Source organism: Cicer arietinum, chromosome 2 (genome assembly GCF_000331145.2).
Source record: "Cicer arietinum cultivar CDC Frontier isolate Library 1 chromosome 2, Cicar.CDCFrontier_v2.0, whole genome shotgun sequence".
NCBI classification, from domain to species: domain Eukaryota; kingdom Viridiplantae; phylum Streptophyta; class Magnoliopsida; order Fabales; family Fabaceae; genus Cicer; species Cicer arietinum.
This window is the reverse complement of record NC_021161.2, coordinates 37,316,155-37,343,311: the sequence shown is the minus strand read 5'-3', so window position 1 is coordinate 37,343,311 and position 27,157 is coordinate 37,316,155. Positions and strand designations below refer to the sequence as shown.

At 31.1% G+C, this 27,157-nt stretch overlaps 1 protein-coding gene across 1 annotated transcript; it reads left to right on the top strand.

The window, feature by feature from the left end:
* Positions 1 to 8,856: 8,856 nt before the first annotated feature.
* LOC140919433 (uncharacterized) lies at positions 8,857 to 27,138 on the top strand. Its single transcript, XM_073365446.1, has 3 exons — positions 8,857 to 8,936; positions 25,660 to 26,860; positions 26,941 to 27,138. The coding sequence occupies exons 1-3, from the start codon at positions 8,857 to 8,859 to the stop codon at positions 27,136 to 27,138; spliced, it is 1,479 nt and encodes a 492-aa protein (XP_073221547.1).
* Positions 27,139 to 27,157: the final 19 nt, after the last annotated feature.

The following is a 27,157-nucleotide window of genomic DNA, read 5'->3' as shown; positions in this document are numbered from 1 at the left end:
AGCATATATATATATATATATATATATATATATATATATATATATATATATATATATATATATATTATAACCAAATCAAATAAGTATTGAAATGCTCTTACACACATCACCTCACTCACATCTCAATCTAATTTAATAAAAATATCTACTCTCGTCGCAACTCAATTGACAGATGCATTTTTCAGCAACAAGTGACATTTTTTAAAAAATCTGCCCGATATTAAATTCTTTGTAACATAATTAAATTATTTTTCGACAAATAATTTTAATCGGGTCTCAAAAATATATATATATATTAAACATATTAATAACTCTAAAAATATGTTTTTGGTACTTAATCCACAAAATAAAATAAAATTGGCTAAATGCCTCAACAATTCAACACAAAATACTCCCAAATTGCATAAACTAGGATTTAAGGTTTTGCTTCGGTTGGCTCTTATGGTGCAAGATATTGTTCTACTTAGTTGCTTTTAGTGATGCAAGCATGTGTCTGACTCAGTTGCCTCTAATGAATGCAATAAGTGTTTATTCAAATGCTTGTGAAGAAAGTCAACGCCTCTAGACAAAGTCAATGCTCATGAAGAAGTCACTCTTTGATAAAGTCAATGACTCTGAAGAAACCAACGAATTTGAAGAAGTCAATGCTCTGATGAAAGTAAATGATCTTACAACAATTAATCTTTCAAGAAGACAAAGTTGTGAGCTTCCTCTGATGATCACAATACTTTGATGGTTTGTATGACAATGCTTTGATTATCCTATCCTCTAATAATGTACCCTCTGCTTCCTCTGTTTTCATTCATGTTATGATGAGTGATTTCTAGGATTGTGATATGACTTGAGCTCAACGGACAAATTTATCTTCAACGGTTCTATGTTGAAATCCATGAAGATACAAGTTGTCTTTTATAAAGTACAAAGTCCATAACCTAAACGCTATATAAAAAGGACATGCTTCCTCACTTGAGAAAGAAACAAAAACACATAACATTTACACAACAACTACACGCAACACAGGAATATTACAATATTCTACAATCATTCAAAATTTAGTTAAATGTTGAGAAAAAAATATATGGAAGTATTACATTGTAAAACACCTCTTGAGAGATATTTTTCAAAAAAACCTCATTCATTTGTAACTTTTCCTGGTAGTGGATGTATTCCTCAATAGTTTGTAGGTGCAAATTGGAAGGTGAATAGACTTAACTTGTTGAAGTTAAGTGTTGGAATCTAGTTTGAATTGTTGGGAAAAATCCTTATCGGTGAAGAGACTTGACATAGCTACCGATTTAGTGGTGAACTAGTATAAATCTTTGTGCGATTTACTTATTTCCTCTACTTATTTATTATGTGCTTTTAATTACCAAGTGTATCCAAGATTTTTAAAATAGTATAACACAATTCAAAACCCCCATTTTCTTGTGTTTTTCAACCTTCATTAAGGGTTTAGGTGAAGATGTGGTTTAAAAGTTTCTTATGTTCCTAGAGAATTTAGTCTATTGTTACTCTCATACTCTTGAACATCCTAAGAATTGGTATAAGAGTCTTGGTTTGACTTGATGGGGGAGCGGGATGTTTATTCTGGTGTATTGAATTCTTGTATCGATAGTTTTTTTGATGGTGTAGTCATTAGACATGTTCCATTTATTGTAATGGTAATGAAAGTATAAAATGTAGAAGACTCACACATGAGAGGGATATTGTTTTGTTCTAGTGTGATTCATTAATCTCACATTGACTATTCAAGAACTAAATGTTGGTTCTATAAGAGAGGTAACCCATATATCCAATGTCTTAAAAGTTTTGGATGAAGATGTAATGTCAAAGTCTCTTTTGGTCTTGGATCATTTGATCCATTGTTGCTCTCATACCACATAACTTCTTAACAACTCTCAGTCTTATTTTCACATAAGGAATATAAGACTTTGACACAACCATAAACCATGTTAAGAATTCAAGTTGCAACTTCAAAGTGAAGTCAACAATCAAGTCAACAATTTTCAATATGCTAGAAGACTTATAGTTTAAGGTACATGGTACAATCTAATATTGTTATATTTCAAATGCAGATGAGAACCTTCTACTTTAACATATGCATCAAAAGGCTTTTCAAATTGCCAAACAACAGGAACAATGTTTGAAAATCAAGTTTTTGAAAAAAGTCAAGGTTGTATTCGACTACATATATGTGTAGCCGAATACATATAAAGTCAGTAGCAAAAACTGCACATCTGTATTCAACTACAACATATTGTAGCCGAATACAAACCTGAGTCAGTAGCAAAAATTGTACATTGGTATTCGACTACAACATGATGTAGCCGAATACAAAACCAAGTCGATGGCTAATTTAAGTCATATGTATTCGACTACATGGATCTATATTCGAATACAAGTTCAAATTGTTTGAAAATTTTGAATGTTATAGAAATGTATTTGACTACACTTAGGTTTTAGGTGTAACACCCCGATTTTTAACAGCGCGAGTGTATTTTTTTTTACAAAACAAATTCATAAAAGCAAAGAAATAAAGAAGGATATATTTTTGGATAAATATTTAAGTCGTAACACAACAACAAAAGTCAACGACATTTACAAGCAGCGGAAATAGTTTGAAATAAAAATCCAAAGTATTTAAAGCAGCAAAATGCATCGGGGCTATTAGACCTATCAGACATGGCTCATACCCTTGAGATATTCTTGGCAGACACCTGTACAATAGCACTGCCCAATAATCTTAACTTCCTCATCTCACATCAAAAAGTGGTACATGGATCCATCAAAATAAAAGTCTAGCTGACAATATTGGTATAGGTACAGTCTTCCAACATACAGTAAATACATCCACAAAAGAAAGACCTCTATTCCCTATGCAACCGTCTAATCTGATCATGACTCAAAAAAACTTTACAACTCGAGTGATCTCCACGCGCCCCGCAAGATCCTATTGACACAGCTCTAGTCAAGTGTGTCCAACCTACCTTCCCATCTACAGGGTACTAACCAGTGGGAAGATCCTGGTTCTCATATGAGGGCAAAGCCCAGATTTCCACAATAATTGTAAAGGATCACCAACCGAAATTAACAATTAACATATAGCATTTAGATTTCAATGCATAAAATAACCTTTCAACTTAGCATGCACCTTGAAAGGGTTTGCATATGCCAAACATGCATACACAGAGTTGAAAAATGAAGTTTTAAACAAAACTGCATTGTCGTATTCGAAAACAACATCTCTGTATTCAAGTACAAGGCTATTTCAGAAGTCAGTAGCAAAATGAAGTTGAAAAATGAAGTTTTAAACAAAGGGTTTGCATATGCCAAACATGCATACACAGAGTTGAAAAATGAAGTTTTAAACAAAACTGCATTGTCGTATTCGAAAACAACATCTCTGTATTCAAGTACAAGGCTGTTTCAGAAGTCAGTAGCAAAAACAGCATAGTTGTATTCGACTACATCCTTGTGTATTCGACTACACAGCAGTCAGTAACAAAAACAACATAGTTGTATTCGACTACAACCTTGTGTATTCGACTACACAGAAGTCAGTAGCCCAATCAGGATGGTTGTATTCGACTACAGCTCAGTGTATTCGACTACCACATCCGAAAACAGCAAAAATCAGCTTTTAAAGAGGTTTCGCAATCCATCAACACTTCCACACAAATCCAAACGATCACACTTAGCAATTATGGCACAATCACAACAACAATTTGAGTTTACACACGCAATCATATCATTAAATCAAACATGACTCACGAAAAGCCCAGATTTCCACAATAATTGTAGAGGGTCACATACCGAAATTAACAATTAACATATAGCATTTAGATTTCAATGCATAAAATAACCTTTCAACTTAACATGCACCTTAAAAGGGTTTGCATATGTCAAACATGCATAAACAAAGTTGAAAAATAGAGTTTTAAACAAAACTACACTATCGTATTCGAATACAAGGTTGTTTCAGAAGTTAGTAGCAAAAACATGATGCTTGTATTCGACTACAAGCTCTGTGTATTCGACTACACATCTGAAAAATAAGTCAGTAGCCAAATCAGGATGGTTGTATTTGACTACAAGCTCTGTGTATTCGACTACACAATTGAAAAATAAGTCAGTAGCCAAATCAGGATGGATGTATTCGACTACAAGCTCTGTGTATTCGACTACACAGCTGAAAAATAAGTTAGTAGCCAAATCAGGATGGTTGTATTCGAATACAATTCGAATACACATCAGAAAACAGCAAAAATCAGCTTTTAAAGAGGTTTCATAATCCATCAACACTTCCACACAAATCCAAACAATCACACTTAGCAATTATGGCACAATCACAACAACAACTTGAGTTTACACACGCAGTCATAACATTAAATCAAACATGACTCTTGAGGTTTCGCAATCAATCAACACTTGCACACAAATCCAAACAATCACACTTTGCAATTATGTCATAATCACAACAACAACTTGAGTTTACACACGCAATCATAACATTAAATCAAGCATGACTCGCGTGCCAAGCACCCTAATGTAATGTGTATATGCCAAAATGAATGGACTCGGAATTCCAATCGAAACCCTCCTGGAAGGGCCATAAATCATAATTATACCATCTATCACTGGCCGAAGTACTAAATTACCGAGTTGCCACTTATCACGGGTCAGCACGATTTACTGAAAACGTAAATTGTTAATGTACCGCCTATCACAGGCCGAAGTACTAATTACTAAGGTGCCACCTATCACGGGTCAGCACGATTTACCAAAAATGTGCAGTCTATCACTGGCCATACACGACCCGACAATCCCCCCATGGATAAGATGAACCAACAAATCACATGACATTATCTTGTGGCCCATCCAGTCACCATTATCACCATGGTCCATTTGGTCGTCGTGTACAATGAAATGCATGAGCATACTCTGACTCTATCCACGACAATCATTAAGTAAATGTATATATTAAAAGATTCCCCATTTTTAATACTCATTCAACTCTAACGATTTTTACGATAATCATTAAGCAAATGCATATATTAAAAGCTTCCCCATTTTTAATACTCATTTAACTCTAACGATTTTCAAATTCCACATAGAGCATACTCAAACATTTATTTTCCACCACACACATCAAATTTAATCCACAAGTTATATTAAATTCGACCAATTCAAAAACCACAAAATCCACACCAAGTTCAATCATCAATCACCACAAATTTCCATAAAACTCAAACATAACACCTGCCAAACTAATTTTCACAAACCGCAACACAAATACATCAAATTTCTTTTCCTCAACAACACACATAGATGAATCAAATTCCTTTCCCACGAAAACACTCATCAATTTCGCCAAGAACCCAACTCCAAACTTTTACCCATAAAAGCATTAAATTCATTTTCCCCAAATATACACTTCAAACCCAAAAACTTTATTTTTCACACAACCACAAATAAGTCCCTAAATGCATACTAAAAGTTTTGAAGGAGCCCTTACCTTAACGATAGCTTTAACGAGCGATTACGGTACCGTAATTAATTCCGGCAAAAACTTCTCTCAAGTCGTCGCTTCCAAAGTTAGCTCACTAGCACCGCAGCGTGGCAAGGAGTAACTTTCCCTTCTTTCACTTCTTGAAACGAAGCTCATAAGTTGAAGTAAAATGGAGGTTTTGGAATTCGTTTTCTCTTTTCCTTTCTTTCTTTGTCTTATCTTTTATATCTATATATAATCTCAGAAAATTTTCTTTTCGACAAAAGATTAATCGTAAATCAATAAAATTATTCCTCGAAGAATAAATTTAATCGGAGCTCCAAAAAGATATTTTTGGCATTAAACTCACAAAATATTAATAACTTGGCTAAAAAGCCTCAGAGTTCAACATAAAAACACACCAAAATACATAAATTAGAATTTAAAACTATGGGTCTTACAAATTATTTTTTGTTTTTCCTCCTAATTAGCTCATTTTAGTTCCTCATCATTCCCTCATTCTAAGAAGAAATTCGACCTCAAATTTAACTCAATCATAACCAACAAGAAGAAAATCACAAGTCAAAGACTTGAAGAACAATGTTAACGCTACCACCGGGATCAAATGGAAATTGTGAAAAACCACTATATGTGTCAAGTAGGTGAAACACAATTCCACTTTTTGCATTTAACAATCCAACATATTCATTTCCAATATAAGGAGTTTTCAAGATAGAGATAAAATAATACCTCTTGAAATTGACATTAAGTACCAATGTTACCTTCCTTGGATTGGAATTGGAGACGAACAAGAAGTCACTTTGTATTTCCAAAGGCTTCGGCGCAAATTGAGCCTCCTGAACATTCCTTTTTATCATAAACAAATGAATGTTCTTTTTGAAACAAGACAAGTCTCTCAAACAAACTAGGAGTACCATATGGAAGTTTAAAATATTTGTCAATAAAAGAAAGAGTAAGGATAGGTGTAGTAGTGCAACTATCAACTAATTACACATGCAAACATTTACCCTTCATAGAAAATCTCAAGATACTAACTTTAATTTTAACACAAGAGTAAGTATTTAAGTTAGCATACAAATGTTTCTTAAGAATCCCAACACATTCTTCAAAAAGTTTGTCATGAACCAAAATTACTTTATAAAGCACGACAAAATATTTATCAAGAAAATCATTCAAGTCTTAGCTGATAATTCTCAAATCAACTTTAGAAGAATAATATGGATTAAACACTTGATGCATCATGGTTTCGACTTTCAAATGAGACTTATGGAAATAACACAAGTTAGGTATTTCAACATGAATATTTGCAAACCTATCAACCATAGGAGGAAGAAATTTGTCAAACAATTTACGAGAAACATGGACTAAAGTAGTAGAAGAATTAAAGTTGTTAGGATTCAAACCAAGATTTTTCTTGCAAGGATCTTTTTGAGAAACATTTGGCCAATCACCTTTAACTTCATTGGATTGTGGGCATTCCTCATTTGGAGACCTATTTTCAAGCTTTTGAAGATAAGAATCAACAAAGTTAGAAAAATAGTTAGACTCAATTTTTTCCTCTTTGTCTCTCAAATTTTGTTCCACTTCACCTTTCTTTTCTTTAATTTTCATTTTCTCTCTCAAGGCTACCTTATTTTTTCCCTATTTCTCTTTCTTTTATTTGATTTTCTCTTTTTCTCTCAAGGCTAGTTTCTATACTTTTCTTGCCTCTTCTATATATCCATTTGCATAAAGATATTTCATATATTCCGGATCCAATACAAAATCTCTAATATATTCTTCATATGATATACTTTCCTTTTTTTCTTGTTCCTCCTTTTTTATATTTTTTTGTGTCTTTTATCTTTTGCATACCTCATATCATCCCTCTCAAAATCTCTTTGCCTCATTGATTTTGCTCTATCTCTCTTTTCATATCTCATTTCATCTTCATCATAATCTCTATATCTTATTTCTTTTTCTCAATCTCTCCTTTCATACCTCATTTCCTCCATCATAATTTTCACATCTTCTTTCTTTTTCTCTAAACCTCCACTCGTACCTCATTTCCTTCTCATCATAACATCTATGTCTTATTTCTTTCTCAATTTCAAACATATCTTTATTTTGAGATGATCTTCCATGGTGAGATTTCCTATCTCTTTGATTCACAAAATCTTCTCTCAAGGCATTCATTTGAGTATTCAATATTTTTGTAAAGTGACCCATAAGATAAGTGATTCTAGGAGAAAGGGGATTTGGTTCACTTTCACTCATGATTTCAAAAACAACAAATCAATGAGTATCACAATAATCAAGCAAATAACAAGAGCAAGATAAGAAAATAAAAATAAGGCCCTCACCACTCATTAAGTGTTTACACTCAAGAAATGTATCACTTGTGTATATCACTCAATGATGGATTTTTTTTTAAATGGTGTGCACTCTTGCCTTTTTCCACTCAAACTCCTCTTTCAAGTTCTTAAAAAGAACCCAAATAAGAATCCAAATCAAAGAACCGAAACACAATGTTGCAAGTCCACAAAAGCTATCAACACAAGAGTTTCAAGACGGAAAACTCTAAGACAAAACTAAGAGAATTTAAAATGACAAACAAGAAGAAAAAAACTAGGCAAATGAAGACACACTCAAGTAGATTATCAAAGAAACAACAAAGATTAAATTTAATGACTACGTGATACAAATATGTGGGGGTAAGATACTAAAAACAAACTTGCAATGCCTAAAAGAGGTAACAAGAATGCAAAAGATGTTTGATGTTTCATTAAGAACAATTTTGAATTTTGTTTTTTTGAAATGTCTTTTTTTCAAAAGTGCTTTTGTGCAGAATCACTTTTTTGCAACACTTTTGAGTTCCTCTCATTTTTCTGATCAATTTAGCCTTTTGAATTTCCAGAATCGTACAGAAGAAATAACATCAAAAAAAATTTACAAATGAAATTTTGGATCAAATAATTGCATGTGAAGAAGATGAATGCAGATTTTTTTTCCTGCAATTTTTTCTAGCAACTTCAGATTTCGATTTTCACACAAAATGAAGCAAAAAGAATCATCAAACTAAACCATCCCACACATATTATAACACTTATAATCAACAAACAACTCAAGAGTACACAAAAAACAGAGATCAAATTTCAAGAAATTATCCTAAAATTTCAAATTTTCCAAGAACTTCAAGAACATCAAAATTTTAGAAACAAAAAGTAATAACAAATGTTACCACTTGGTGACAAGCTCTGAATACCAAATGATTGAGTTAGAAACTTAGGTCTGGAAATTTGTGTGAGTGGGAAAATGTGACAAAATATGAAGCTTATGTATCATTGTGTCATTTTAACAAAAACACCATGGAAAGAAAACAGGCACATGTAGGTTCTAAATTTGCTAGGCAACGGTACAGTGTTGCAAATTTGACCCTTGAAAACAGGCAACTGAATTATTTCCTCAGTTAGATTCTGCTTCAGAAGGTACAAAATTATTCTCAAATATTGAATTTGAGTTTCATATTATGTACTTTATGCTAGAAGGAACTGATCTCAATTGGTCATATTTTGTCTGATCTGTTATGTTTGCTTCCAAGAATGCCATAGGTTTTCCATATGCAAAAGAGATCACCAGGACTTTGGATCATTTTCAAGTGGACTTTTGAGGTGAAGTAACGTATACACCTTCAAAAGAAAATGTGATAGATTTGAATGTGCTGCCTAGTATGAAGATTGTGTGGAGCGAGCAACTTCAGGCTTATGTCCACAAAAGCGATCTTGGACAATCATCTACGGCTGCCAAGGATGAAGAAGAAGCAAAAAAAAAAAACGGCATTGGACGATGATCACGTTTCAAATTGCATGGTAATGCACAAGCTTAACTCCCTTCAAACTTTCATCACTGAACAATTTTAAACTATGGACATATCCATTAACAACATATTCCAAAAAATTGAGACAACCTTTGCCCAGGACCATGAATTTCTGTTGAATGAACTAAATGGTATGTCCCTCAAGATTGACCAAATTCAAAACCCAAAGGATGATAACATGTAGTTTGTTGTTGTAGTTTTTGTTATTTTCTTTAAATGGTTAATGTTGTTTTGTCTATAACTTTATGATAGTGGTTTCTCATCATTATGTATGACTTAGACATCTTATTCTTAAATTATGGTTTTTCTCATGTTATATTGTATCTTGTGCGATGTTTTTAGTCCCTAAAAAAATCAATAGATACATCATTGGATGATGCATGATCAATGGTTATAGTTGATACATTTCGAATCTCCCAATCCTTTAAAACCTCTTCAATATTTCCTACAAATTGTGTTACCCTTATGATTTGGGATTACTGTGACACTAATTATCCTTTTGTGATAGGCCCAATCATTATCAACAAAGTGTTCCCTAAGGGTCAAGTAGTTAAGATTTTGGATTGAAGTCCAGCAATCTGTTGCAAAAGCTACCCTGTTGCAATCAGACTTAAAAAAAACTTTCAACCTTACTTTTTCCTCCAAAAACAACTAAAAATTATCCCTAGCTACAGTTCGCCTAGATGATATGGTAAATTTTGGCATATTTTGGTAAGGTAGTAGTTGAGATTGGAGGTTCATGAGTTTGAGATTCATACAAGTATGTTTTGTGGCTATATTTACACACGACAGATTGTAACTCAACTTCACTAGAAAGAATTGTGTTAACGTGTTCCCAACATTTAGTTGATTGCCTAGGACCACTTGCATTAGCTCTTTTATTCTGTTTAGCTTGATTGTTAGCCAATTTAAGTGGCTGCAATTGAACATTTAAGGATAGCTATAAATATTTAAGGGACTTTAATTTAACCTTTAAGAGGATTGAATTCTTATGTAAGTGGTTATAATTCAACACTCTAGTGTGTTTCACACACACTAGACTTGTTCAACCCATTCAAGATAACTATAATATTGTGTCTAGTGTGTAACTAGAACACTGTACTCATTAAACAATAGTAGAATAATATTAAAAAAATTAATCATTAAGAAAAAGAAAAATCATATGAAAAACAGAAGTATATGTTTGATAAACATGCATCAAGAAAAACATAAGCATGCATATAATACATTTAGAAATTTAAAAGTACGTATAAGAAAGGAAATTCACATACATTAGAAGTTATAAATAAAAAATCCAAATAAATTTAAAGGAATGTATAAGAAAGAAATTTAAGCATACATTAAGAAAAATTGAAGCATTACAAATAAATAGAAGCATACATTAAGAAAAATTGAATCATTACAAATAAATATAAGCATGTATTAAGAAAAACTAAAACACTACTTACATTTAGCAAAAAAGAAGTATACTTTTTCTAGTAAAAAACAAAAAAACGTGCAAGGAAATCAAAAAAAATCCATAGAAAAGAAGCAAGCTTTTGAAGAAAAAACATAAACATGAAATACAAGTTAAAATGAAAGCATGCAATTGAATTAAAGAACTAGAATCTTTAAACACATCATAAAAAGAAAAATACAAATTAAAAAAAGAGCATTCATTTATAAGCATTAAATATAGCATACATTTGAAAGATATATAAATATGAAATAGAAACATAAAAAAGATATATTTCTCAAGAATATATTTACAAAAAATAAGCATGTATTAAGATATATTTAAAAAAAAATGTATACAAAGGAATCAAATATTTGAAGAAAAAGTGTAAACATCAAACACAAGTTAAAATGAAAGCACACACTTTAATTAAAGAGCCACAAACTTTATACACAACTTCAAAAGAAAAATACAAATTAAAAAGAGGACATTCATTTATAAGCATAAAAATATAGCATAAATCTAAAAGATATATAAACATGAAATAGAAACATAAAAATGATATATTACTCAATAATATATTCATTTAAAATTAGCACACACTAAGAAATACTGAAGTATTAGTTACATTAGAAGAAGAAAAAAGCATACTTTTACAAGTTAAAAATAAAGCATGTAATTGAAACACGAGTTAAAAATGAAGTATAAATTTGAAACAAAAGCATAAACTTCAACCATAAGTTAAAAATAAAGCATACACTTTAATTAAAGGAACATATACTTCAAACCCAATCTAAAATGAAAACATACATTTATAAACATAAAAAGATAGTATACTTTTGAGAGATATGTATATACATTAAAGAGAGAAGAATAAAAAAGATATATAAGCATAAAACTAAAGAAAAAATATATAAGCACAAACTTAAAATGCTTTTGCTCTACAACCACCCTTTGATTGCTTCTGTTACTGGCTCGTTAATCCATTTTTCATAGTCAGAAGTCAAGAACATCAAGAACAACGGTTAGAAATCATTAATTATCATTACGTAGAGAAAATATTATAACAAAAAGTAAACCAATAAATATTATAACATAAACATAATATAAATAAAAGAATATTACCTTGCACATAAGAAAACCAATAATAAGAAAACCAATAAGTAGAGAAAATGAAATAAAAAAAAATATTTATGTGAAATCAAATCAACAAATCTAAAAAATAACCAGTTTTAAGTTATATAAATAAAAATGCAATAGATAAAAAAAAGTAAAAAAAATAAAATAAAATTTTCACAACAATCCCAAACCATCAAACTGGATAAGAAGATTTATAACAAAGATAAAAATAAACGAGATGAAAACAAAACTCTAATCATGCAAGAAAACAACATGCAGAAAAATCCTAAATCAAAATTCTAATACATAAAATAACATGGAAAAAAATCAAACTCTAGAAAACTCAGAAGTACAAAAAATAGCTAAATAAAAACTCTAATACAAAAAATAAGATAAACTGCAAGAGAGATTAGAACAAGATAAATAAATTTAAAACAACATAGATGAAAAAAAATGTAATTTTTAAACAAGAGATTGAAAAGTTTAGAACGACAAATAAGAGGGTTGAGATAGAAGGGATAATAAGTGATAACCTCCTAGAGGAGAAAGAATAGACGTTGGTCATCGCTGGCCTTCATTGGTCGCCGTTGAGACTTGAGAGGAGTAGGGTTAGTTGTCGTGAGTGTTGAGTTCTTTGTGTGAGAGTGAAAAAAGAACGAGGGGATGATATGATGAAATTAGGGTTGTGGGATTGTGTGTCAGTGTTGAAATTAAGGTTAGGTTGGACCAAATTGGGCTTGGAAATGTATCATGTCCAACATAAAAAATTATAATTACTAATAATTATGATAACAATAAATATTATAAACTATATTCGGGAGGATCGGCCACCGACGGTCCCAAATCCATTACTCAAACCCACCCGCACCTACCCTCTTGAACCCTACAGTGTTACTTGTTGGACCTCATTCAACCCGCCTAATTCACCTCATCCGCTGTGGGTCAGACGATAATGGGCAGGTCTCTCACCTCTATCCAGCACTAGTGGAAAACCTGAGTAGTTGAAAGACAATCAACCGCAAAAAAATATTTGTACCCCCAACTCAAATGCATGTGTAAGATATTAGACTACTAAGTCAAGAACATGCCACACATATTATAACACTTATAATCAACAAACAACTCAAGAGTACACAAAAAACAGAGATCAAATTTCAAGAAATTATCCTAAAATTTCAAATTTTCCAAGAACTTCAAGAACATCAAAATTTTAGAAACAAAAAGTAATAACAAATGTTACCACTTGGTGACAAGCTCTGAATACCAAATGATTGAGTTAGAAACTTAGGTCTGGAAATTTGTGTGAGTGGGAAAATGTGACAAAATATGAAGCTTATGTATCATTGTGTCATTTTAACAAAAACACCATGGAAAGAAAACAGGCACATGTAGGTTCTAAATTTGCTAGGCAACGGTACAGTGTTGCAAATTTGACCCTTGAAAACAGGCAACTGAATTATTTCCTCAGTTAGATTCTGCTTCAGAAGGTACAAAATTATTCTCAAATATTGAATTTGAGTTTCATATTATGTACTTTATGCTAGAAGGAACTGATCTCAATTGGTCATATTTTGTCTGATCTGTTATGTTTGCTTCCAAGAATGCCATAGGTTTTCCATATGCAAAAGAGATCACCAGGACTTTGGATCATTTTCAAGTGGACTTTTGAGGTGAAGTAACGTATACACCTTCAAAAGAAAATGTGATAGATTTGAATGTGCTGCCTAGTATGAAGATTGTGTGGAGCGAGCAACTTCAGGCTTATGTCCACAAAAGCGATCTTGGACAATCATCTACGGCTGCCAAGGATGAAGAAGAAGCAAAAAAAAAAAACGGCATTGGACGATGATCACGTTTCAAATTGCATGGTAATGCACAAGCTTAACTCCCTTCAAACTTTCATCACTGAACAATTTTAAACTATGGACATATCCATTAACAACATATTCCAAAAAATTGAGACAACCTTTGCCCAGGACCATGAATTTCTGTTGAATGAACTAAATGGTATGTCCCTCAAGATTGACCAAATTCAAAACCCAAAGGATGATAACATGTAGTTTGTTGTTGTAGTTTTTGTTATTTTCTTTAAATGGTTAATGTTGTTTTGTCTATAACTTTATGATAGTGGTTTCTCATCATTATGTATGACTTAGACATCTTATTCTTAAATTATGGTTTTTCTCATGTTATATTGTATCTTGTGCGATGTTTTTAGTCCCTAAAAAAATCAATAGATACATCATTGGATGATGCATGATCAATGGTTATAGTTGATACATTTCGAATCTCCCAATCCTTTAAAACCTCTTCAATATTTCCTACAAATTGTGTTACCCTTATGATTTGGGATTACTGTGACACTAATTATCCTTTTGTGATAGGCCCAATCATTATCAACAAAGTGTTCCCTAAGGGTCAAGTAGTTAAGATTTTGGATTGAAGTCCAGCAATCTGTTGCAAAAGCTACCCTGTTGCAATCAGACTTAAAAAAAACTTTCAACCTTACTTTTTCCTCCAAAAACAACTAAAAATTATCCCTAGCTACAGTTCGCCTAGATGATATGGTAAATTTTGGCATATTTTGGTAAGGTAGTAGTTGAGATTGGAGGTTCATGAGTTTGAGATTCATACAAGTATGTTTTGTGGCTATATTTACACACGACAGATTGTAACTCAACTTCACTAGAAAGAATTGTGTTAACGTGTTCCCAACATTTAGTTGATTGCCTAGGACCACTTGCATTAGCTCTTTTATTCTGTTTAGCTTGATTGTTAGCCAATTTAAGTGGCTGCAATTGAACATTTAAGGATAGCTATAAATATTTAAGGGACTTTAATTTAACCTTTAAGAGGATTGAATTCTTATGTAAGTGGTTATAATTCAACACTCTAGTGTGTTTCACACACACTAGACTTGTTCAACCCATTCAAGATAACTATAATATTGTGTCTAGTGTGTAACTAGAACACTGTACTCATTAAACAATAGTAGAATAATATTAAAAAAATTAATCATTAAGAAAAAGAAAAATCATATGAAAAACAGAAGTATATGTTTGATAAACATGCATCAAGAAAAACATAAGCATGCATATAATACATTTAGAAATTTAAAAGTACGTATAAGAAAGGAAATTCACATACATTAGAAGTTATAAATAAAAAATCCAAATAAATTTAAAGGAATGTATAAGAAAGAAATTTAAGCATACATTAAGAAAAATTGAAGCATTACAAATAAATAGAAGCATACATTAAGAAAAATTGAATCATTACAAATAAATATAAGCATGTATTAAGAAAAACTAAAACACTACTTACATTTAGCAAAAAAGAAGTATACTTTTTCTAGTAAAAAACAAAAAAACGTGCAAGGAAATCAAAAAAAATCCATAGAAAAGAAGCAAGCTTTTGAAGAAAAAACATAAACATGAAATACAAGTTAAAATGAAAGCATGCAATTGAATTAAAGAACTAGAATCTTTAAACACATCATAAAAAGAAAAATACAAATTAAAAAAAGAGCATTCATTTATAAGCATTAAATATAGCATACATTTGAAAGATATATAAATATGAAATAGAAACATAAAAAAGATATATTTCTCAAGAATATATTTACAAAAAATAAGCATGTATTAAGATATATTTAAAAAAAAATGTATACAAAGGAATCAAATATTTGAAGAAAAAGTGTAAACATCAAACACAAGTTAAAATGAAAGCACACACTTTAATTAAAGAGCCACAAACTTTATACACAACTTCAAAAGAAAAATACAAATTAAAAAGAGGACATTCATTTATAAGCATAAAAATATAGCATAAATCTAAAAGATATATAAACATGAAATAGAAACATAAAAATGATATATTACTCAATAATATATTCATTTAAAATTAGCACACACTAAGAAATACTGAAGTATTAGTTACATTAGAAGAAGAAAAAAGCATACTTTTACAAGTTAAAAATAAAGCATGTAATTGAAACACGAGTTAAAAATGAAGTATAAATTTGAAACAAAAGCATAAACTTCAACCATAAGTTAAAAATAAAGCATACACTTTAATTAAAGGAACATATACTTCAAACCCAATCTAAAATGAAAACATACATTTATAAACATAAAAAGATAGTATACTTTTGAGAGATATGTATATACATTAAAGAGAGAAGAATAAAAAAGATATATAAGCATAAAACTAAAGAAAAAATATATAAGCACAAACTTAAAATGCTTTTGCTCTACAACCACCCTTTGATTGCTTCTGTTACTGGCTCGTTAATCCATTTTTCATAGTCAGAAGTCAAGAACATCAAGAACAACGGTTAGAAATCATTAATTATCATTACGTAGAGAAAATATTATAACAAAAAGTAAACCAATAAATATTATAACATAAACATAATATAAATAAAAGAATATTACCTTGCACATAAGAAAACCAATAATAAGAAAACCAATAAGTAGAGAAAATGAAATAAAAAAAAATATTTATGTGAAATCAAATCAACAAATCTAAAAAATAACCAGTTTTAAGTTATATAAATAAAAATGCAATAGATAAAAAAAAGTAAAAAAAATAAAATAAAATTTTCACAACAATCCCAAACCATCAAACTGGATAAGAAGATTTATAACAAAGATAAAAATAAACGAGATGAAAACAAAACTCTAATCATGCAAGAAAACAACATGCAGAAAAATCCTAAATCAAAATTCTAATACATAAAATAACATGGAAAAAAATCAAACTCTAGAAAACTCAGAAGTACAAAAAATAGCTAAATAAAAACTCTAATACAAAAAATAAGATAAACTGCAAGAGAGATTAGAACAAGATAAATAAATTTAAAACAACATAGATGAAAAAAAATGTAATTTTTAAACAAGAGATTGAAAAGTTTAGAACGACAAATAAGAGGGTTGAGATAGAAGGGATAATAAGTGATAACCTCCTAGAGGAGAAAGAATAGACGTTGGTCATCGCTGGCCTTCATTGGTCGCCGTTGAGACTTGAGAGGAGTAGGGTTAGTTGTCGTGAGTGTTGAGTTCTTTGTGTGAGAGTGAAAAAAGAACGAGGGGATGATATGATGAAATTAGGGTTGTGGGATTGTGTGTCAGTGTTGAAATTAAGGTTAGGTTGGACCAAATTGGGCTTGGAAATGTATCATGTCCAACATAAAAAATTATAATTACTAATAATTATGATAACAATAAATATTATAAACTATATTCGGGAGGATCGGCCACCGACGGTCCCAAATCCATTACTCAAACCCACCCGCACCTACCCTCTTGAACCCTACAGTGTTACTTGTTGGACCTCATTCAACCCGCCTAATTCACCTCATCCGCTGTGGGTCAGACGATAATGGGCAGGTCTCTCACCTCTATCCAGCACTAGTGGAAAACCTGAGTAGTTGAAAGACAATCAACCGCAAAAAAATATTTGTACCCCCAACTCAAATGCATGTGTAAGATATTAGACTACTAAGTCAAGAACATGCATAAAAATATAGTATTTGATATTACGATGATAGAGGATGTGGTGAACTGATATGAAAGTTAACAACTTAGTCGTCAAGATAGTTTTGATCTATAACTCATTCATTGGTTAGTTGTCTATATTAGTGTTGTTAGTCATGACCTTTTATAATATAGTATGTGAGTTGGTGGATTTAGAATGTGGCAAACATAATTGTGTAGGTTTTTTAGTTATTCTTAGTCTATAAATACTCATTGTAAATGATATTCAACACACACTCAATCAAACCATTCTTTATTTATTTTTAACATTTTTTTTTCTTCATATTTTATGCACTCCTAGATAGTAACTACACATTAACTATAGACACTTTCTGAAGTAGTTTAAGAACTTGCAGCTAATAAATGTAGTCACTTTCTCAACATAATCGATTGATCAAAAATAGGATCATTCTTTGAATAAAAAAGTTAGTCTACATATTATCTTCTCAGATGATCAACCAAGCAAAAGGCTAATTAGTTGATAATACAACAAGTTGGGTAAGTACCAAATTTTGCACGACAAAATTAGTTGGCACACCTGATGAGACCATGAAAGGGAATGCACTATTCACTTTTGCCATACCACAACAAGAGCAATCAAGCGTTCATGCATAACCCTTACCATAGGTTCAACTAGATGTTGTATAGGTAGAACTTTAATTACAAGTTCAACCGTACTTCATTCATGTAGGATATTTTTAAATGTTTATCTAAATACATTAATTAGTACTTATCTTAGGGGAAATAATGGTGAATGATACGATTAACAATGCAGTAAAAAAAGCTGAAATATCGTTAGTTATGCCAAATACTTCGCTTATGGCACGACTCGGTAGGTCCCCAATCAAGAACCTGTTATTTGTCAAGCTATGAGCTATAGAACACTAGCAGAACTACTTGGTTAGTGTATGAAAGAGCATCCATACAATAATTTTCTATCGACCTCAATTAATCAACCATTAGGAATATCAGTGGGACGGAGTGGGTGCAGGAGTACTCTTCCACTCCTCGTCCTTGCCACTCAAAATGTCATCCATTTCTCATATTTTTCTCTTTATCTCCATCCCCACGATCCCCGTGGAGACCCATCAACTTAAAAATATAATTATATTTCTTTTATTTTTTTTATCAAACTAGTAGTAAAAAAATATATAATTTATACATAAACAAATAAAAAATTATGATATTATAAAAATCACATATATATAATTTTATACACATATTGTATGAAAAGACAGAAACATAATATATATAATACTTGATTGATACATACAAAATTATTTTAATAAATTTTATAGCGACGAGGCCCCATGAGGTGAGAGGTATCATCCTCATTCTCATTCTTAAACGACTTTCGAGGGACTTTCTCCCCCACCTCCGCCTTTGCTGGAAAATATTCCTCACCCTTAGGGCTCTCAATAGGTCAATCCCTATGATGATATCCAACTACGAGTATAAGTTGACATCCTTATTAATCATTTTATCGGTTTGTCTATGTACTTTCAAATCCTCATGTAAGAGCATCAATAGACTAACATTCCACTTTTCTTGATTAATCATTTAGCCATTTATTGGGTTCAAAATGTGAATTGTGGTGGTTATGTAGCAAATAAGCCATGGATACAAATTCCACCTACTACGACTAATCATACAATGACTCAAAATACCCTAAAGCATATATTTCAAAATATTCTACAAGGGACAACAATCCAAACAACACAACACGGTCTACAACAACCGTAGCAAATTGAGCATAACATGATAGTTGAGATTATGGAAAAGTACTTTGGCACACAACTTAGGCCTTTATATAAGCCTATATATAGAAGGTCGGATTAAGAATGGATGGACAAAATGATTTAATTACAAAGTCTGTTTGAGACCCCTCATTTTACAACTTTCTCTAGGAGAGTTAGTAAAATTGAATATTATTGTCCATTAATCAATTTTGAAGGATGTCTTCAGCACACAAATTTTCAACTCCAAGACGACAATGATGTCCAAACAATGATCACTACCTACCATTGTTTTGCAACAAAATGGCCGATCGATTTCGATGCAACATTGACCAGATTTACACATGATATTTTAGAAAGTTTGAATTGCCCCAGAAGGGTTGATGAGATCATGGACTGTCTGGTTGAACCAAATGAAACTACTAGCTTAACTCAACCATAACCTAATTAGTTGTTTAGCTCTATAAGTTGTATTTAAGATATATTTTTATTTAAGTTATATTTATGTTGTATTGTTGATGTGTTTTGTGACTTGCTCTTTAAAATTCAATAAAGTAGTCAAATAAAGTATGGAGCATAAACATAAAACTAATGTTAACACAAACACATAAAAATAAGTCTGGAGCAATAACATAATACAAACAAAAAACATAATACAAAATAAAATACTATTGATAGTCCCCTCCTTTGAAAATGTGTAAGCCTCGAGATAAGTAGAGATATATCTCATCATCTGGATTTGGCTTTCCTAAGTCCAAACTCTATTGTATAAGATCATCCATTAATTGACACCTCGTATATCATTCAATAGAATCAGAGGCATTAAGATTGTCAAAATCAGAATCAACCACATCAAGAATATGAATATGATGAGGAGGAGTTGTTTCAGCTGCATCAGGGGTCATATGAGAATGAGAGACCTTATAATACCACTCTAGGTTCCTTTCAACACACTGGGGTAGATATCTGACTCGACACAATCTAGTGCAGAGGTCTTGAAAGTTTATGTTCATACACCCATTCAACATCAACATCACAAACAACGAAAACTAGCGGTGTAGGACGAATGTACTGATTATATCCAAACTATCGGAAACACCTCTCTGACAAATAAGGTACCATTGTAGCCAGGATACAAGTTGAAATTCCATCATTACGTCCTCTTCATAATTTGACTGCCAATTAACATTATTAGGTCTCAATGCATCTAACTACGCTCCATAAAATCCAACATCTCCAAATGTTTGTTTGGTAGTCCATCGACACATTCGTGGTAGCAATACCTAGGGTACATCCTCACCATGTCTACAAACATCGGAAAAATGCTCGTAAATCTATGCTTGTAAAATAATTTTTAAATGATCACAAACATATTATAAAATAAAAATATAATAATTACAAAATACTAATATATATTATAAAATAATATTACTTTTAAAAAGTATACTTAAAATAGAGATAAATATCCTCTCATCAGCTTTGTCCCAATAATGATACCATATCTAAGATAGTTATATAAAAACATGTTCTATATTATACTATATAATTTACTTATATTAATTAAAATATATAAACATATATTATGCTATATTATACTATGTAATAAAATAAATTATTTACTAACCAGTCCAACCTACACTCTAGTCGTAATGTGATGCTCGTAGTCTTTAACGGAAAAAAATATCATATGATCCTTTAGGGAGCAGTTTCTACTAAGGCACATGATTCTTTTGTTGCTCCTCTTAAGGTTGAATATGATTCTCATACACATAATCCTCTAGTTGCTCCTCCTATTGCTTATGATCCTGATACTTAGCCACATAATCAGGACATTGCTTCTCAAACTCAGACTACACATCACTTTCATGCTGCTCAACCACATATGCTTCTTATATTGATATGCCTACTCTTGCAACTGATCGTTCCTCCTCCTCCTCCTCCTCTGCTCTCAAATTAGATGTTGTATGAGATCAAACTCCATAGTGTTTTTTAATATTTTTTTATTTCGCTCCTTTTCTCCTAACTAAAAAAAAGATGTTAAAAAAACTCACTAGAAAATTTATTTTTTAATTTTTCGGTTATAAATATTGTATACTAGAAAATTTTAAAATCAATTTTTCAGGAATTCGTTTCTTCACCGGAAAGTTTATTATGAATCTTTTGTTGTTATTTTTGTATGACGCAAATTTTCCGCTAGAAAAAAATATCTATCGTAAAAATCAAAATGAATTTTCTGTAATGAAAATTTCAAAGAAAAATTTACTCTTTCGAATTTGTTTGGAGGATGAGTGAAATGTCTGATTTTATTATTAACCACGAGTGTATTTTAAGAAGTTTATAGACAAAATTTAAAAATATGGAGGTATATATTTAAATGTGGTTACAGAATCTATTTTTATGATAATGCATGTACAACAATCAAATAGGCCCAACCCAGAAGATTGATTAAACTTTGTTGAATGGTAAACAAGGCATAAAATTAAGAACCCGCTTCTTGCACGTTATTTTTAAAAATAATCAATTATTTTTTAAAAAAATTACTATTAAGAGTTTCTATTTGTTTGTTATAACTTTTGAAAAAAATTAACATATAAAAATAATTTTAATAATTACTTCAAACAAAAAACTATTTTTAGTAGCTTCTCAAAAAACAATTTTTTATAAACGATTTTTTTTTTAAAAAGAAAAAAAAAAATTAAATTTTCGTAATGACAGAAACGTACAAAGTAATTTCTATTTTTTGAAAAATTTCTAAAAAGAAATCTCTAAATCATCGAATACTAGGATCATAATTTAAGAATACGCAACAGATAGGCACTAAATATTTTCATCTGGCCTAAGTATTATCTTTCGTTCAGCATGATGTATGCATTATGATAATGATGTGACAACATAATATGGAGGTTTAAAAGAATCTGTCATTCTCTTTTATTGTCTTCTATATATATATTAATAAGTACCTTGTTAAGAAAACTATAAAAAAAAAATTTGAAATAAAAATAATAATTTTGAAAATAAAATATGATTTTTTACAATTTCAAAGTTTAAATTACACTACTTTAAAAAGAAAAAAGTTACATTTAAATTCTTAACAAATGTCCTTATCATTTACATTCTTAATAAATTTAGTATTTTCCATATATATATAGAGGAAAGAGATAACATGAATAACTTACAAACGTTCCACCTGATTTCAATAAACTAGAAATTGTATAGAGACATAAAGTACTTTATTTCTGCTTTCACATAAAGTATACTTCATCAAAAATTATGAACTATGATGTATTTTATTCATAATTTCTATCATTGGACTGTTGTGAACAAAGGTCTATTGTAATATTTAGATTGCTTCACCCTATACCCTCATATTTTTACTTATATTTTCACAAATTTTTAAAAATATCAACTATATCCTTAATTTTTTATTTTATTATTTTACCAATTCAAATTTATTTTTTCTTTTTACTATTTTAACATTTTTGGATCCAACAAAAAATGTTTTTTGGTAGGTGAAAGTTTTCTGGAAGTTACCAGAGAATATTTTTAAAGGTTTCTGGTACAAAAAGGTTTACCGAAAAATTTTGAGAAGAGAAAAAAATTTAAACAACCGAAAAACTTGAATTTTTTTTCTGTAATAATAATAATAATAATGTCAATTCTATTATAACCAATGTCGCATTAATTAACTAGTTATTTATATTAATATATTTATTTATTTATTTTAGACATTGACACCTTCATCATTTCACCATTATACATTGGCTCAACAATGACCACCAAATATTTGTCTGACTCTGCAAACCTAAAATTCCAAATTTCTTTATTGTTCATGATTTATGGGCATCGAACCAAAATTGGTCTCAGCTAATCGGATGTATTACTTCAAAGATATTTGTTCTCAGTGATGTGAGTTTATCAACTCAATTAATTCTCATGTATATGATTTTGTGCTACTATGTTAATTATTAACTATTATTTTTCTTTTTATATTACTAGATTAAAAATATAGTGTCAAATTTTAACATTGCTTGGTCAGATTTATATGACAATGATCATCAATTCTCGCAGAGAGAGAGAGAGAGTGGAATAAACATGGAGTGTGTTTAACATTCAAACCATTGTACTATTTTTAACACGCCATTACTTTGTAGTTTAAGTACAATGTCACATCTATGCTTATATAAGATGGTGTCTAGAGCTGTAAAAAAAAGACTCCAACTCCACAGTCCCTTAATTTTTTTTTTATTAAGCCTCTAAAATTAGGTTCCCTATCAAAATAAATTTTTAAAGCTCGGGCCCGTTATTTCATGGGGTTTAAGGGAGGGGGCTTATAGGGCCCCAATATTTTGTCAATTTTGAGATTTTTTTTCTTGAAAAAATTTTGAAATTTATTTTACTCAAAAAAATAAAAATATTTTAAAAAAAAATTTCTCAAAAAATTTTGTGAGAAAAATAAAAAGAAGAAATTTTTTCTTGAATCAAAAAAATATTCGAAAAAGAAATTGTATATCATTTTTTATCCGTGAAAAAATCAAAAAAAAATTACTTCTCGAAAAAAACATTGTCAATTTTTTTAAAAAAAATTGATTTTTTATTGAAAAAGTGGACCTATAGGCCTACTAAGCCCACAAAATTTTAGGGGGATTTCTTTTTGAAAAATTTCCCTTGTACCCCCAAACTTTGCCTTGTACCCCCAAAAAAATTCGAAAATGGCAAAACTACCCTCAATTTTTTTCACCATTTTGTAAATGACTATTATACCGGAAATGTAAATATTTTTTTCACCATTTTGTCACAAACCCAGCCGTAAAACAGATTTCCGGTAAGTGGCAGTTTTCCGGTAACTACCGGAATACTTGAAACAAGATTTCCGGTACAGAGTAAAGTACCGGAAATGTTAAAACTGAGTTTTCCGGTACAGAGTATAGTACCAGAAATGTTAAAACTGACTTTTCCGGTACAAAAGAGAAAATTTGTGTACCGGAAATCTTGGTTGGCAAGTATTCCGGTACAGTATTAGGTTCCGGAAAACTTCATTTTTGAGTTTTCCGGTACAGACCATATTTTTTTAATTTTTTTTTAAGTTTTTTAATTTTTTTTAAATGTTAACAGATATGGATAATCCACTACTATTAATGGACAAAACATGCGTCGATACTACAAATATTTTTGACACAGATCAGGTATGAATAAATATATTTAATATTAATATTATACAAATATATTTTTGTGATTAATTATAATTATTTTATTTCAGATATTTGATTCAAGGGATACTGTTGTGAAATGGGCAAAAGAAATTGGTATAAAAAATAAAGTTACCGTTATTATCAGAAGATCAGATATAGAGACGGGTGAGAAAGGACGGAGAAATAAATTAATATTAGGTTGTGACAAAGGGGGAAAATACAAGTGTGCTGCTAGTTCTATTCGAAGTTCAACAAAAAAATGTGATTGTCCTTTCAAGCTTAGATCAAAACCATTAAAAGATGGTTCAGGATGGATAGTTAAAGTAATTTGTGGAATTCACAACCATGAATTACCTGATACTTTGGAGGGGCATGCATATGTTGGGCGCTTAAATGAAGAAGATAGAAAGCATGTTCATGAATTAACAAAATATAATGTTGCACCGAGACACATATTACTCTCATTGCAAGACCGAGATAAGAGTAATGTTACTAAGATCTCACAAATATATAAACAGAGAAGTATCATTCGATTGCGCGTGAGAGGTAATAGAACAGAGATGCAACATTTATTCAAGTTAATTGAAGATGCAAAATATGTGTGCTGGAATAGAAAGCGTGAAGACTCCGATGTTATGAGAGATATTTTTTGGGCGCATCCAGATTCAGTGAAGTTGTTGAATTTGTTTCCGATTGTGTTGATTATGGACAGTACCTACAAAACCAATAAATACAGAATGCCATTACTTGAAATTGTTGGTATGACATCAACAGAGAAAACATTTGTAGTTGGGTTTGCTTATTTGGAATGTGAGAGGGAAGAAAACTTTTGTTGGGCATTAGAGAGACTAAAAGATTTGTTTGTTACACAAAATAAATTCCCTCAAGTAATTGTGACAGACAGAGATCTTGCGTTAATGAATGCAGTTGGCATTGTGTTTCCACATGCTGTTAATTTACTTTGTCGATTTCATATCGAAAAAAATGTTGGAGCAAAATGCAAGCAATATGTCTTAAAGGATAGACAAGAGTCAATATTGAATATGTGGAAAGACATTATGTATTGTAGTAATGAAAAAGAGTATATGATGCGCTTGCATATGTTTGAACAATCATGTGTTGATACTAAAGTGTTTGTTGATTATGTCAAAGAAACTTGGTTGACTCCACATAAGGAAAGATTTGTTGAAGCATGGACAAATAAAGTGATGCATTTGGGGAACACAACGACTAACAGGTATTTAATATAATTTTATTATATATTGTTGAATTTTACAGGGTTGAGTCGGCTCACTGGAAACTGAAGTTAATGTTAGAAAATAGCATGAGTGATTTGTGTAAATGTTGGGAGGCTATGAACAACATGATAAGGTTACAACATAAAAGAATCAGAGCCTCGTTTCAAAAAAGTTTTTATGATGAAGAGCATGAGCACAGAAATCCATTTTATCAGAGATTGAATACATTTGTATCAACAGAAGCTCAAAGACGTATTGCTGAAGAATACGACAAAGTTGAGTGGGTGGGTACTGACAAATCTATATGTGGGTGTTCTCTGAGAAGGACATACGGATTACCTTGTGCTTGTGAATTGGGACAATATAAATTAATGGGTGAACCAATTCCTCTAGATTCTGTGCATATTCAATGGAGAAAATTAAGCATGGAATGTGAACTCACTCAAGACACAGAAGATGGATCAGAGTTGGATATGTCTACTGAGATGAATGCCTTATGGAAACGCTTTCGATCACTTGATGTTATTGGGAAACGAGTGTTGAAGAGTAAAGTGCGTGAACTTGCTTTTCCAAGTACAAGTTCAATATGTCCACCACCTGAAAAAGTCAAAACCAAAGGAAGAGTGAAGAAGAGTAAGGGTATGAAGCCAGATGGATATGATGTATATCGAGACCCTTCTTACTTTGAGCATGTTAATGCAACATATGGTGAAGATATTGGTTCCCAACCCTCTCAATCAAAGAAGAGACAAGCCTCTCAATCAAAGAAACACCCCTCTCAGTCATCTCATTCTTCAAAAAATTTGTTATTGACACAATTTCCTGATATTATTCAGCCATACATTGATGACATATTTGACGTGGCAGCTGATGGAAATTGTGGTTTTCGCGCTATTGCATTATTGCTTGGTTTCGGTGAAGAGTGTTGGTCTTTGGTCCGCAAGAGATTGGATCAAGAGATTGTTTCTCATGTAACTCCATATGATAGATTGTTCACAGGACGCATTAAAGAAGTAAGAGATTCGTTGATGATATCCGGCTTAGGTGTTCAACCCATGGATAAATGGTTGTCCATGCCTGATATGGGTTACGTGATAGCGACAACATATAATATTATTCTTGTCACGTTCGGTCTGACATTTTCAATGACTTTCTTTCCTATGAGGGGTTCACATTCCGGATCGACAAAAAATGATCGCATTTGTTGTATTGGTTTTGTTAATGGAAATCACTGGGTTCCGGTAATTATTTTCTTATACTTTTTTAAATTTTATTCTGATAATTTTGTCTTATATTTTGTTAATTTATTTAATTTTTGCAGTTAAAGATGAAAGATGGATTTCCAATGCCAGACATTGCACCAGGTTGGAAGCAATATCGTACCAATGAAGCAACTTCTTGGGCAATAGCATACACAGGCCGTCTACAACACTGGGGGTATTTATTAGGCCGGTTGTCACGTGTTACCCAAAATCCACCTACGGAACCCGTAGAGGCAATGTCTTTAGATGAACCTTAATGTTTTAAAATTGATACAA

Excerpts from the sequence above, each read along its gene's own strand:
- LOC140919433 (XM_073365446.1), top strand. The coding sequence starts at position 8,857 with ATGGAAAGAAAACAGGCACATGTAGGTTCTAAATTTGCTAGGCAACGG. Across the intron at positions 8,937-25,659 it reads AATTTGACCCTTGAAAACAG|GGTTGAGTCGGCTCACTGGA; the intron begins GCAACTGAATTA and ends TGAATTTTACAG. Across the intron at positions 26,861-26,940 it reads ATGGAAATCACTGGGTTCCG|TTAAAGATGAAAGATGGATT; the intron begins GTAATTATTTTC and ends TAATTTTTGCAG.